Genomic DNA, 13321 nt, shown 5'->3' on the forward strand with positions numbered 1-13321 from the left:
CGGAAAGTTCTAGAAACGTGGTGTACCATGGTTGGCGTGCCCCCGTTGGAGCAACCAGGATGAGTGTCATTGAGTGTTGCCTCAGTTTGCGTGCCACTAGCGGTATTAATGGCGCTGGGGGAAAAGCGTACGCAAATCTGCCTGACCAGTTCATCCATATCGCATTGCCCTGCGACTGTGGATGTGGAAACCTGGCGGCAAAGCTTTGGCGTTTTCCTTTGTGCGAATAGGTCTATTTCTGGATGACCCCACTTTCGGAAGAACGGTTGGAGTACTGATGGATGTAGCTCCCACTCGTGCATTTGGTGGCTGTGTCTGCTGAGCAGATCTGCCATCTGGTTGTCCTTGCCCGGGAGGTGCTCCGCCATGAGGAACTTGTTCCTTTGAATGGCCCACTTCCACATGCTCTGAGCCAGATGAGACAACTGCGGAGAGTGTGTTCCTCCCTGCGTCTGAATGTAGTACATGGCAGTCATGTTGTCCGTCCGGATCAACACGACTTTGTTGCACAAGTGTACTTTGAACGCCTTCATGGCTAGGAAGATTGCCATCAGTTCTAGAATGTTGATGTGCATCTTTTTCTGCTGTGTTGTCCATAGTCCCTGCACTGTATAATTGAGTACATGAGCTCCCCAACCCTGGAGAGAGGCGTCCGCTATCAGTATTACTTGAGGAACAGGCTCTTGGAACGGTCGGCCGTTGCAAAGGTTTTGTGGATTCCACCAATGCAGAGAGTTGTATGCCCGACCGCTCACCAACACTAGGTCTTTTAACTGTCCTTGAGCCTGATTCCATTGACGTGCTAAGCACTCTTGAAGCGGGCGCATATGTAGTTTCGCGTGCGGGACTATGAAGATGCAGGAGGCCATCATGCCTATCAACTGCATGAACACTCGCGCTGGAAGGGAGTGTTGAGGTCTGAACTTTTTTATTAGCAACTGTATGCTGTTGATTCTCACGAAGGTTGGCTGAGCTGTGGCTGCCAGAGTGTCTATGGTCGCGCCTAGGTACTGTTGTACGTGGGCTGGTTGAAGGTGTGATTTGGGATAATTTAGTGAGAATCCCAGACTGTGAAGAAGGTGAATGGTGTGGGACTTGTGGCTGGCGCATTGCTGGGCTGACTTTGCCTGAACAAGCCAGTCGTCCAGGTAAGGGAAGACGTGAATATGTTGTCTTCGCAAGTGAGCAGCCACCGTCGCTAGGCACTTGGTAAAGACCCTGGGAGCTGTTGTTACTCCGAAAGGGAGTACCTTGAACTGATAATGTTGATTCTGAATAGTGAACCTGAGATATTTTCTGTGGGATGGGTGTTTGGGAACGTGGAAATACGCATCCTTTAAATCTAGTGTTGCTAGGAAGTCTCTCTGACTGAGTAACGGCAGAACCTGCTGGAGGGTGATCCTATGAAAATGTTCCAACAGAATGTACATGTTGAGAGGTCTTAGGTCCAGTATAGGCCTGAGAGAGCCGTCTTTTTTGGGGATTAAGAAGTACAGAGAGTACACCCCTAAACCGTGCTGTTGGATAGGCACGGGCTCTATGGCTCCTTTTTGCAGCATACTCAGTACTTCCTGCTGCAATAATGTCAAGTGCTCTGCGGACATAGGACGTTGTCTTGGTGGTATGTTGGGTGGAATGGATGTTAATTCTAGACAATAACCGTACTGGACAATGTCTAAGACCCACCTGTCTGTGGTGATGGAACTCCAGACTGGCAGGAACTGTTGTAATCTCCCCCCGACCGGTGTTATGTGGACGGGGGGCAGTGACAAGATGTCACTGTTTGTTATTGGCAGAGGATCTGGTATTGTTCTTTCATTTGCCTCTGCCCTTGGTGCTGGAGCCACGGTATCCACCCCTATTGTTTTTATTATAAGAACTTTGGGACCCTCCTTTATTGTACTGCTGCTGGGAGCCCTGACCTCTAGCTGCTCCTGAACTTCTGGGGCGACGAAAGGAGCCACTACGAAACTGCTGGGATTGTAGAGCCCCCATAGATTTAGCAGTCTCAGTGTATTTTTTAATCTTTGAGTGTGGTGTCAACTTCAGGGCCAAATAAGAAGTCTGGGTTGACTGGCTGATGCAAGATATTTGTTTGAATGTCTGGTTTAAAGCCCGATATTCTTAACCATGCATGTCGTCGTAACATCACACTAGTGTTGATGGCCCTGGCTGCTGTGTCTGCTGCATCCAGTGCGCATTTGATGGACGCATTGGTAACTAGTGGCCCCTCTCTAATGAGGAGCTCCACCCCCTCCTTGTACTCATCTGGTAGGTGTTGTATTAGGGGTTCCAGTGTATCGTAGTGGGACCTGTTGTACCTGGCTAGAAGTGCCTGGGTGTTGGCAATGCGCCAGATGTTTGATGCTTGAGCTGCCACCCGTTTCCCAGAGTTTTCGAACACCTTGGACTCTTTGTCCGGAGGAGGAGCATTACCAGTAGTTTGAGAGTTCGCTCTTTTGCGGGTGTTAGAGACAACCAGGGAGTCCAATGGCAATTGACCCTTAATGTACGTAGGATCTCCTGGGGCTGGTCTATACTTTTTCTCAATCCTGGGGTTTAACACTCGTGTTCTTGTTGGCTCCTTAAAGATGTCCTTAGCATGTTTAAGAACGCCTTTTAGCATCGGTAGTGTCTTAACCGTTGTTTCTGATGTGGAGAACGTGTCCACTAAGAAATCCTCTTCAACAGAGTCTGAATGAAGTTCAACCCCGTGATTGGCAGCCGCCCGTTCAATGAGGGCGTTAAAAGCAGCAGTGTCCTCAGCAGGGGATGGTTTTATATTGTAGATAGGGGTGTCAGGAGCATTGTGGATGTCACCTGGGTCATGTGGGTCTCCCCATGATTGATCCTGGTCCTGTGGTTCATCCAGGTCATGATGCAGAGGATAAGTGGTATCCTCATAATAGGTGTCACCTGCATCCGTCTCCGAAGGTGTTGGAGAAAAATCAAGTGTGTGGTGAGTATAAGCTTGATAAGGTTCCACAGGCAGTGGAGTGGAGCCGGAATCCATTTTCTTCTTGAGCGGGATTTTATAGGACTCCGAAGTGTTCACCGGGACAATTTTTCTCTTCTGAAACACCAGTTTACCGGTTTCGAGGTTGATGACCCGCTCCTGTGAGTCGTCGACAGGTGGAACTGCAGGTGCAGAAGCCCTTCCGGAGTGCGAACATTTTAGGTGTCCCCGACGGCGGCAATCCAAAAGTGATCGGCGCCGGCGTTGATGCAGCCTTTGCGACCTTCTTCGGCTCGTGGCCCTGTTTCGGGTCGGGCGTGTCCCAATCCCTGATGCGCGTCAGGGACTCAGACACCTGCTTCACCAGGGATGGCGATGGTGCACTGGAACCGACGTGCTCTTCGGGGACCGGCTTGGAGGCCGTCCCAGGTCCCTTTCCCGACTTAGGCTTTTCGATTTGAAGTTTCGGGTCGACGCCCTGTGGAGTGGGGATCCTCGCACCGTCGGCACCCTTTGCAGTCGATGCACGATCGGTCATCTGGGCTGTAGGCGTTCACGCCCCAACTTTGGTTGTTAAAGGCATCTGCGGCTTCGGGTGACCGAGGGCCTTCGTGTGTTTCTCAGCGCCGAAAACCCTGTGTGTGTCCTCGGCACCGACAGTGCCTTTAGGCTGTTCGGTTCCGACGTCCTTCTTTTGTGTTTGCGGATGTGAAGGGTTAGAAGCCTTCGATCCGACGAGGACGAGTTGCACTTTTTGTTTCGGTTTCACCTGTGCAGCTTTCAGTTTCGATTTTGAGGGATCGACTCGAGAGGTTTTACAAAGTTCGTGCTCGTTGGAAATGTTCGAAGCCGAGCCCGGAGGCGGGGCTGTAGAACGCAGTGACTGGTCTTGGGTGAGGCCCGCAGGCGACCCCGCGACCCGAGCCATATGGACATTCTGTCCCTGGGCCTCCGTATCGACGGATTGGCCTAGCTCCTCGCCTGAGCTATCTTCTTTGGCCCCAAGGGCCCGATTGTCGTCTCCTACCTCATCGACGACTTCTTCGTCCTGGAATATCCCCTCGTCTTCGGCTTCATAGTTGGAGTCAGGTTCCGAAGCAGAATCAGATTCCACTTCCTCGACGCTCTCGACATCTTCATCCTCTGTCCCGAATATGTTTACCGGGGTAGGCGCCGATTTGTTGGCCTCCAAGCGAGCTGCACGTCGATTCCGAAGTGTCTTCTTTGACCGAAATCGGGTGCAGGCCATACACTTGGATTCCTCGTGATCCGGTGACAAACATTTGTTACACACCGGGTGGACGTCGATGTGGGGATATTTGGCGTGACATAGAGGACATCTCTTGAAGGGAATCCTCGATTCCATGTTCGATCGTCGATTGAAGTTCGGTCCGAACTCGATCCGATGAGGTGAAAGAAGAAAGTTATCGATACCGAACGCGAACGATACCGACGAAGTCTAAATATAATTTTCCTAACTTGAGCTAAGATAAGCACATCCGAACCCAATGGCGGAAAAAAACAATCTGAGGATGGAGAGGATGCCCATGCGCACTGTAGTCCAGGGGAGGAGCGGAGCCACCTATCTCGTGATACTTCGAAGACTCTTCCAGGACAACAATGTGCAATCATCCGGACCCAACACTAGGTGGCGATCTATGCACAGATATGAATTCAGCAGCCCACATGCCTCGAACAGCATTGCGTGCGACCAGATGGCCGAGAGTATAGGTGCGACCAGATGGCTGGGACCGAAAGGACGCCCATCTGTCCGCTCCGAGCCGAGCCTTCACGGCAGGGCTGCCGCCTGCCTTTGCAGGGTTCGGGAGCACCCCGTCCCAGGGGGCTTGGAGACCCCGGCTGGGCCTCAGGCACGGCTCTCGGGGCCCGGACGCCCGGGGGAGGACTGCCCGGGGACTGACGGAGACCATCCCTGGCACTCTGCCCCGCCGCGGGCTGGAGGAGGGAGCCCCGGACGCCTAGGAGGTGTTGCCCGGGTACGGCCCATCTGGTCCCAGGCTGGGAACCGCCAGCCCGGGAGGGGTGTCCTGGCATACCCTGCCTCAAGTAATCCGGAGGAAGGCTACCCCCCCTTTCTGGTAACCGGTGCCCCGGGGCCTGCCGGAAGGAGCTCGGGCCCCGTCCCAGCTTTGGAACCCTAGCCAGGCCGGGGAGAGCCTCCCCGGTGGACCCCCGTCCCCAGCACCCGGACCCTCGGCTGGCTTGCAGGACGGGGTGGCTCCCGCACCCCATGGCTTCCCGGACGGAGCTCAAGCCCCGGGCCCTGCTTCAACACCCAGCCAAGCCTGGGTGAGCCTCCCCGGGCCCGATGGATCCACGTCCCCCGGACCCTCGGCTGGCTTGCAGGACGAGAGGGGGGCTCCAACACCCCAAGGCCTGCCGGACAGAGCTCAAGCCCCGGCCCCGGTCCCTGCTTCCGAACCCTAGTCAGGCCGGGGAGAGCCTCCCTTGGCCCCGATGAACGCACAGACCCTTGGCTGGCTTGCAGGACGGGGGGGCTCCCACACCCCGGGTCCCCCTGGATGGAGCTCAAGCCCCAGGCCCGGACCCAGCTTCCGAACCCTAGCCAGGCCGGGGAGAGACTCCCTGGGCCCTGGTGGACCCCCTGTCCCCAGCACCTGGACCCTCAGCTGGAACCAAGGGGGTTTAAGCCCAGGACACGGCCTCGCCCAGACGGCCTGCCCGGGTAGCCCATTTTTCTCGACTATACTTACAGAACTCTGGGGAAGGAGTTAGCCCAGCAGGCCGGCCATCTGGTCACCCGGCCCGCAGGGCCATGTGGTCGCCCGGCCCGCAGGGCCATGTGGTCGCCCGGCCCGCAGGGCCATGTGGTCGCCCGGCCCGCAGGGCCATCTGGTCGCCGGGCCCGCAGGGCCTTCTGGTCGCCAGGCCCGCAGGGCCATGTGGTCGCCAGGCCCGCAGGGCCATGTGGTCGCCAGGCCCGCAGGGCCATCTGGTCGCTTAACCGGGCGACCAGATGACCCTGGATGACCCAGCGCCCAGATGGCCTGGGAGGGTGCCGTACCCAGTCGCCCTTGCAGTTTGGCGAGGGTGGCCAGGCATTCTGAGACAGCCGTTTGGGAGGCTCCTTCCCCGGGGCTGCTGCTCACCTCCCTCCGCGGGAGCAGTGGAAAGGGGAGGTCAGGCCTGCCCAGGCCATCTGGTCACGCTGCCGACCCGCAAGGGATGGTGGCCCCCGTCCCCGCACCCTGGTGGGGCAGGGATGGGAGGGGAAGGCCCCCGTGCCAGAGGGCACGTGGTGGAGGCAGCCTCCTGCGGGCCCGCGTTACCCCCTCCACATCCCTCCTGCCGGCCCGGCGGCAGAGGGACCCATCCCTGGGTGTGGTGGAGGAGAGCGGGCACCCACGCACAGAGACGAAAGCTTGGCTCAGAGGATTACTTTCAATAGATCGCAGCGAGGTAGCTGCTCTGCTACTTATGAAACCCTGACCCAGAATCAGGTCATCTACGAATGATTTAGCACCGGGTGCCCCACGAATATGCGGTGCACCAAGGGCGATGGAAGCGGCCCCCTTCCGTCCGCGCTCCGGTCCCCAAGCGAGCGGCTCTACGCACAGGCCCCCGAGAGAAGCCGGCTATCCCAGACCAACCAAGGCTCCACGGCACTGCGGTATCGTTACGGTTTAGGGGGGATTCTGACTTAGAGGCGTTCAGTCACAATCCCCCAGATGGTAGCTTCGCCCCATTGGCTCCTCAGCCAAGCACATACACCAAATGTCTGAACCTGCAGTTCCTCTTGTACTGAGCAGGATTACTATTGCAACAACACATCAGTAGGGTAAAACTAACCTGTTTCACGACGGTCTAAACCCAGCTCACGTTCCCTATTAGCGGGTGAACAATTAAACGCTTGGTGAATTCTGCTTCACAATGATAGGAAGAGCCGACATCGAAGGATCAAAAAGCGACATCGCTATGAACGCTTGGACGCCACAAGCCAGTTATCCCTGTGGTAACTTTTCTGACACCTCCTGCTTGAAAACCAAAAAGTCAGAAGGATCGTGAGGCCCCGCTTTCACAGTCTGTATTCATACTGAAAATCAAGATCAAGCGAGGTTTCTGTCCTCCCTGAGCTCGCCTTAGGACTTAATCTTAGCCACTGGCAATTGCTCAGTGCCACATCCCAAGCCATCATTTTTCACCCACCATTCCACCTCAGTTTGGACCCAGCCTCATGCACCCAGATATCACTTTTTGTATACTCTGGTATGTTCCCCTAAGTGGGATGGGTATGCCCAAAGGGGGGACCAGTGCAAACAGGGTCACTGGAGCCAAGCTATAGACGGGTGATGAGCCTATAAAAAGGGCAAAACCAGTCCTAGGTTGCTTGTGTACTGGTTCAGGTAGGACCCGGTTTGGCAGTTCAAGCTGGACTGCTCCCATTAGAGCAAGGTCTAGACTGATTTGCAAAAGGCTGGGTCTAACCTGAGAAGCCATGGTGTGCAAAATAATGGTGGGCTGGGCAACGAGTAATAACCAGTGACGGAAACTACTTCAAGCATTCTATCAATCATGTTTTGTATCCTTTAGTATGTCACTCTGAGTGGAACAGGTATGCCCAGACATAGGTCCTGTGACTCTGAGCCACTGGAACCAAGCTATGTCCAGCTGATTAGCCCATAACGAGAGCAAAACCAGCCCTGGTTTGCTTGTGTTCTGGTTTAGGGAGGTCCTAGCTTTGCAGTTCAGGCTGGACTGTTCCCATTAGAGCAAGGTCAAGACTGATTTGCATATGGCTGGATTCAAACTGCGGTAGTATAGTGTGCAAACTAACAATGCACTGGAACACTGCCCTGAGTAACTAACAGTGGCTAAGATTAAATCCAGAATTTCATCCATCACTTTTTGTCTACTTTAGTTCCAATAGGCTGCTGTAAATGTAGCAGTCATGCTACCCTTCACATAAATGCTGCGAAAGAGGAATTTACTTCCATTTATGACCCAGGTGGGGAGTCCAGCTTTGTCCCTGGAGACATATCCAGCACACTGAGATTTGTAAATGCAGGAATGCCCCTGTCATCTGTGTAACAAAAAAAGAAGTAGGTTATCTGCCTCCTTATCATCAGTGTTGTGGGGAACACTGTGCACATCCTGAACTGCGTCAGATCTGAATAAGGCCACTAGCTTCTAATAGTACTGGTGCGGAGGCAAAGGCCCAGGATTGGAGTCTGGTTGCATAACGACTGGTTGCGTTTTTGTAACCTCATAGCACGACACAGGTCTGCAGCACGTCAACAGGGGCGTGGGGTGGTAGGGACAAGCATCAGAGTTGAGTCCAGGATTGGTGGAGTTGCCACTGCCATGAAAGGGACTGGTGTCGCGCAAGGGGCTGGGGTGTAGTGTGAGCTAGTGTCTATACAGGCCTGGGAAATGGTCTCATGGGATTGACACCAGGGGGAGTTCCACCAGAAGAAGTCCAACAATAGTCCCTTGAGGCTTGACAGTACCCGAATATGAACAAAAGGGACATGAGAGAGTCTGCAACAAATACAGCATGGCCTCCTAAAAGGCTGCTTTTTGCTGCAGTCTCAATGATGGCCCGTGGAATTCAGGACACGCAGGAACCAGTTTCGAAACCAGATCCATGCCACAAGACAGCTGTAGATTATATGATCTATCAAATGACTCCCTTGCACCGTCTCACCTGATTTCTAGTGGTGAGAGTGAGCTGAGTCCTGCATAACTTTTTTTTCCAGCTTATGTGGGGTATTTATCTTCGACTTACCAGAAGAACTCGAGAAGGAACAGAAATTCACGAGGGGCCAGCTTCTTGAACCGAATAGCAAGGGGCCCCAAGACTTGGAGAGAGAACTGGACTTATGTTTCAACCGTGACCTAGTATTATGTTCAGTGATGTAGAGTTTCGCCTCCCACTGCTGGATCACCGTTGGGTGCTTGAGGGCACATTTATGGCACAACTTAGACTAGTGGCCAAGCACTAAAGACACATGTCATAGTGGTCTGTCACTGACATTTGCTTTCTGCAAAATCCTGTAGTTTCTGGTGGCTATTCTTAAGGTGAGGAATCTGCCGTTAGAATATCCATCAGGATACTACTTTTCACCCTGTTACTAAGAAACAGCAGTTATAGCAAACATTTAAACATAAAGCAATGGACAACTGATCCAAGTGCAAACCAGGCATTTACTAATAATCACAGAATTTACAGGTGTTTGGGTGGATCCTTACCGAAGGTTAAAGTGAGAGTCACGGACATCTTTCCCATTGAGAAATAAAGCATCCAAGACATGGATAGCACTGATCTTCCGCTGAGCCTTTCCCTGCAGGTAGAACAGAAGTATTTTTGAAGGTGAGGAAATGTTACCCATTTGTAAAAGTAATTCTCCTGCAATTTCGTTTTAGATTAAAAAAAAAAATCTATTCAAGATGAAAACCCATTCAATTGTCAAGTGAAAAGAAACAATGCTCTGTATCTTCAGATATTAGTGCCAAGTTGGCTTTTGGATCCCAGAATGCTACGTAACAACAGAGTTTCTCTAATTTATAGTGTAGTCTGTTTGTGTACCTTCTAAAACAAGAGGACGTTCAGAGATTTGCTTATGAGTCTGGGGTACATATCCTCACTGAAAAACTACCTGAACAGGCTCTTTCTCTACAAAAAAGACTTACACTGAATTGTTAGTTGTTTAGGAATAAGGGCAGAACGCTCTTACTCTAATAACTATTGCAACACTAACATAGTTGCTTTATAGTGTAGTATCCGTTCTTTTTAAGCATTTATTTAATGGTGGTTTAAAAAAAGATAATACAGTGCTAGCATCTCAACTTGTAAAGCATTGTGAAACCAGACAAGGACTCCTGATCTCTAGGGAGACAGTGAAAGGGAATCAGTGTTCCGATTTCAGTTGCCAAACAGGGTGCAGAATAGAGCCCCGCCTTCCCAATCAAGGAAAGCATGGTCATAAAGGAAATGCTGCAATCCCTTTTTTTCTTTTCTCTTCCTTGCATTTAGGTGGACTAATACTGGAGTACTAATACCCCTTCTAACATCCTTCACATGCCTACCGAGTACTCCGGCTCAACTTTACGAAGAAATCATACAACGCAGCGCAGCTGATAAAGTAGCTGCATTGCGTTGTATGAGTGGGAGGGAGCAGTACAATGCAATATCTACTACAAAGTAGCACTGTTCTGTTCTCTCCATCCGCTGGCGCACTTTAAGCTGCCATGCACCAACGCAAACACCCTCGTGCCATAGTGCAATGGTGTCTGTGTTGTCGTAAGCATAGTTTTTGTGCTGGAAGGGGTCTCTTCTTGTACATAAACTATGCTTTAAGGCACTTCTCTCTCTGTATATGTGCTGTAGAATGCAGGACACATTCAAAGAGAGAAAAACAAGGGAAAATGAAAATATTTCTCCTTGTTACACCTGCCTCAGTGAGGCACAGGATTTTGGCACAAATCCCTGTCTACAATTCTTAATAGATACAGCTTTGAATCAAAACCCATGGATGATTGCACGGGACCACTTATGCACCACCCATGGAATTCCCCCTTGACACAAAGTAATGCAAGATAAACAACAGTTCCATGTCATTTGAAATGTGTTCAACAAACAAACAGATGAAAATTTAGAAAATCTCAAAACCCAAATAAATTCATTTATCGGTCTATTAATGGATACAATCGTATAGATTCCATTCGGCCTTTGTGTCAAAAAAGTTTTGACCCTGGCCTTGTTATAGGTCATCATCAGGACTGTTAAACTTCATACAAGTAGATGCTATAGGGATATCATGTAAATTGATATCTCCAGGAAATATGTATAAAAAAAGGGCTAAACATATATATATTCGCTATATCCGGTACAGCAATCTGAATAGAAAATGAACCGGAAAAAATCAGTGAGCATTGAATCGAAAAACTGTGATCCCATCACAAGAAAGACTGGCACCATTAAATGTTAGACCAATGGTTACAAAACAAATCACTACAAGAACCAAAAATTGACCATAACTAAATAAGGAAAAATCAGGGAAAACTAAATAACCAAAAATAAATTAAAAGCCGTCCGTTTACCAAATATGTTAAATATACCTCAACGTACTTCAATCCACAAGGCAAGAAAGAATTAGCCTGCTGAGCGGCTGATGAACCTTCAGCCAGATGGCAGCATAGGGCGACTCAAAGAAATAACTGCAACAGTCGGCATCCCGATAAGAAGCGGGCAGCTCAAACAGCATCTTTTAAATACAAAATAGCCGCCAGAGCCTCATGGGTAAAAATTAAAGAACAAGAAAAAAGGACTAGAAAACAGGAGAAAAAGACTGCCGATTTGGTAGTTTCCAAAACCGTCTAGAAAACACTGAAAAACCTTCCAATTTGGTATAACCAAAACCTAATTGGAAAAGAGAAAATAATGCTGATTGGTAAAGAAATATCAAATCATTTTGATATTGTAAATTTAAAGAAGAGGAGAACAACTGAAAAAATATTTACAAAAAGGCAAAAGGTTAACAAAAATCCTACATAGAGAAACAGTCCTGCCTCGCCATCATAAAGGAAATGAGCTAAAATTACTAGACTTTATCATTAAGAAATGGTCGCCTATTCATATTTACGCTTCAGGGCAAAATATTTAGAAATAGTACATACAAAGTTATGCAGCTACAATAAATACATCTACGGTAAGTATAAAACCAATGTACACATGCACTACTAAATTGAACCAGTCCAGAAATAACTAAAGAATATATATTATATACATATATATTTATACATGTGATCAAAGCCTTTCTAAGGCTGAAACGCGTCGTGGAGGTGCGTGGTGTTTTGATGAAATAAAAGTACCCTGCACGAAGTTCTCTGGGTATGTGTTCGTATTGCCAGGTCCAGCTGGAAGTACTAGACGGAGATATTGAATATGCTACTTACCAGTATGCATCTGTTCTTGGCATGTAGGGCTGCTGACATTCATATCTGTGCATAGATCGCCGCCTAGTGTTGGGTCCGGATGATTGCACATTGTTGTCCTGGAAGAGTCTTCGAAGTATCACGAGATAGGTGACTCCTCCCCTGGACCACAGTGCGCATGGGCCTCCTCTCCATCCTTAGATTGTTTTTCGCCATTGTGGCAGTGATGGAGTAGATACAGTAAGTGATGACCATGCTATACAGTAATTCGGAGTGCTGCAGCCGCTACAGGCGCCGGGGAGGAGGGTGGGCGATATGAATGTCAGCAGCCCTACATGCCAAGAACAGATGCATACTGGTAAGTAGCATATTCAGTTCGAGGCATGTGGGCTGCTGAATTCATATCTGTGCATAGAATAAATAGCAGTACCTCCCTTAGCGGCGGCTACCCGTGCCAGCTGCAGCAGTCTGAAAAAGAGTTTTGAGAACAGCCTGTCCTACAGCTGCCTGCTGTTTTGAGTGTACATCTACACAGTAGTGTTTGGTAAATGTATGTATAGTGGACCATGTGGCTGCTCTACATATTTCCTGTAAAGGAATGTTTCCTAGGAAAGCCATGGATGCCCCGAACTTTCGCGTCGAGTGGGCTCGTGGGGGAATCGTTAATGTGCGTTTAGCCTTTTGATAGCAAATTTGAATACATTTAACGATCCATCTGGCTATACCTGCTTTGGAAATGGCGTTGCCCTTGTGTTGTGGAGAAAAGGCAACGAAAAGTTGTTTTGTTTTCCTAAAGTCCTTAGTTCTGACTATATAGTACATGAGGGCCCTCTTTACATCTAGTGTATGGAGCATTCTCTCTGCGACATTCTGTGGATTTTGAAAGAAAACAGGCAGTTCGATAGTTTGATTAATGTGGAACTGCGATATGACTTTGGGCATGAATTTGGGGTTGGTACGTAGTACAACCCTGTTTGCGTGAACCTGTATAAATGGCTCTTGAATGGTTAGTGCCTGGAGTTCACTAACTCTTCTTAACGAAGTGATTGCCACTAGGAAAGCCACTTTCCAGGTGAGGAACTGAATCTCACATGAATGGAGAGGTTCAAAGGGTGGACCCATTAATTTGGTGAGGACCAAATTGAGGTTTCACACTGGTGCCGGTGGGTGTCTTGGGGGAATTACTCGTTTGAGTCCCTCCAAAAGGCTTTGATGGCAGGCACTGTGAATAAAGAGAGGTGCTGCCTGTTTTGGAGATAGGCTGCTATTGCGGTTAAATGGATACGTATTGAGTTGTATGCCAGATTGCATCGGTATAGGTGTAGGAGGTAACAGATGATATTTTGAATGAATGCGTCCAGCGGGTTAATGTCATTGTTGTTGCAGTAAATGACAAACCTCTTCCATTTAGCCGCATTGCAAGATCTGGTAGTGGGTCTCCTGGCCTCC

General features: G+C 49.8%; 1 protein-coding gene across 3 annotated transcripts in view; it reads right to left on the minus strand.

Moving 5' to 3' along the window:
• The window catches only part of LOC146813789 (cap-specific mRNA (nucleoside-2'-O-)-methyltransferase 1-like), a 944292-nt gene that overhangs the window by 267015 nt on the left and 663956 nt on the right, over positions 1–13321 (minus strand). For all 3 annotated transcript variants that reach the window (XM_085610252.1, XM_085610251.1, XM_085610253.1), the window contains one exon: positions 9188–9279. In XM_085610252.1, coding sequence (XP_085466378.1) covers positions 9188–9279 — 92 coding nt within the window. The remainder of the gene's footprint in view (positions 1–9187; positions 9280–13321) is intronic.

This window comes from Triturus cristatus, chromosome 6 (assembly GCF_964204655.1).
Source record: "Triturus cristatus chromosome 6, aTriCri1.1, whole genome shotgun sequence".
In the NCBI taxonomy this organism is placed as follows: domain Eukaryota; kingdom Metazoa; phylum Chordata; class Amphibia; order Caudata; family Salamandridae; genus Triturus; species Triturus cristatus.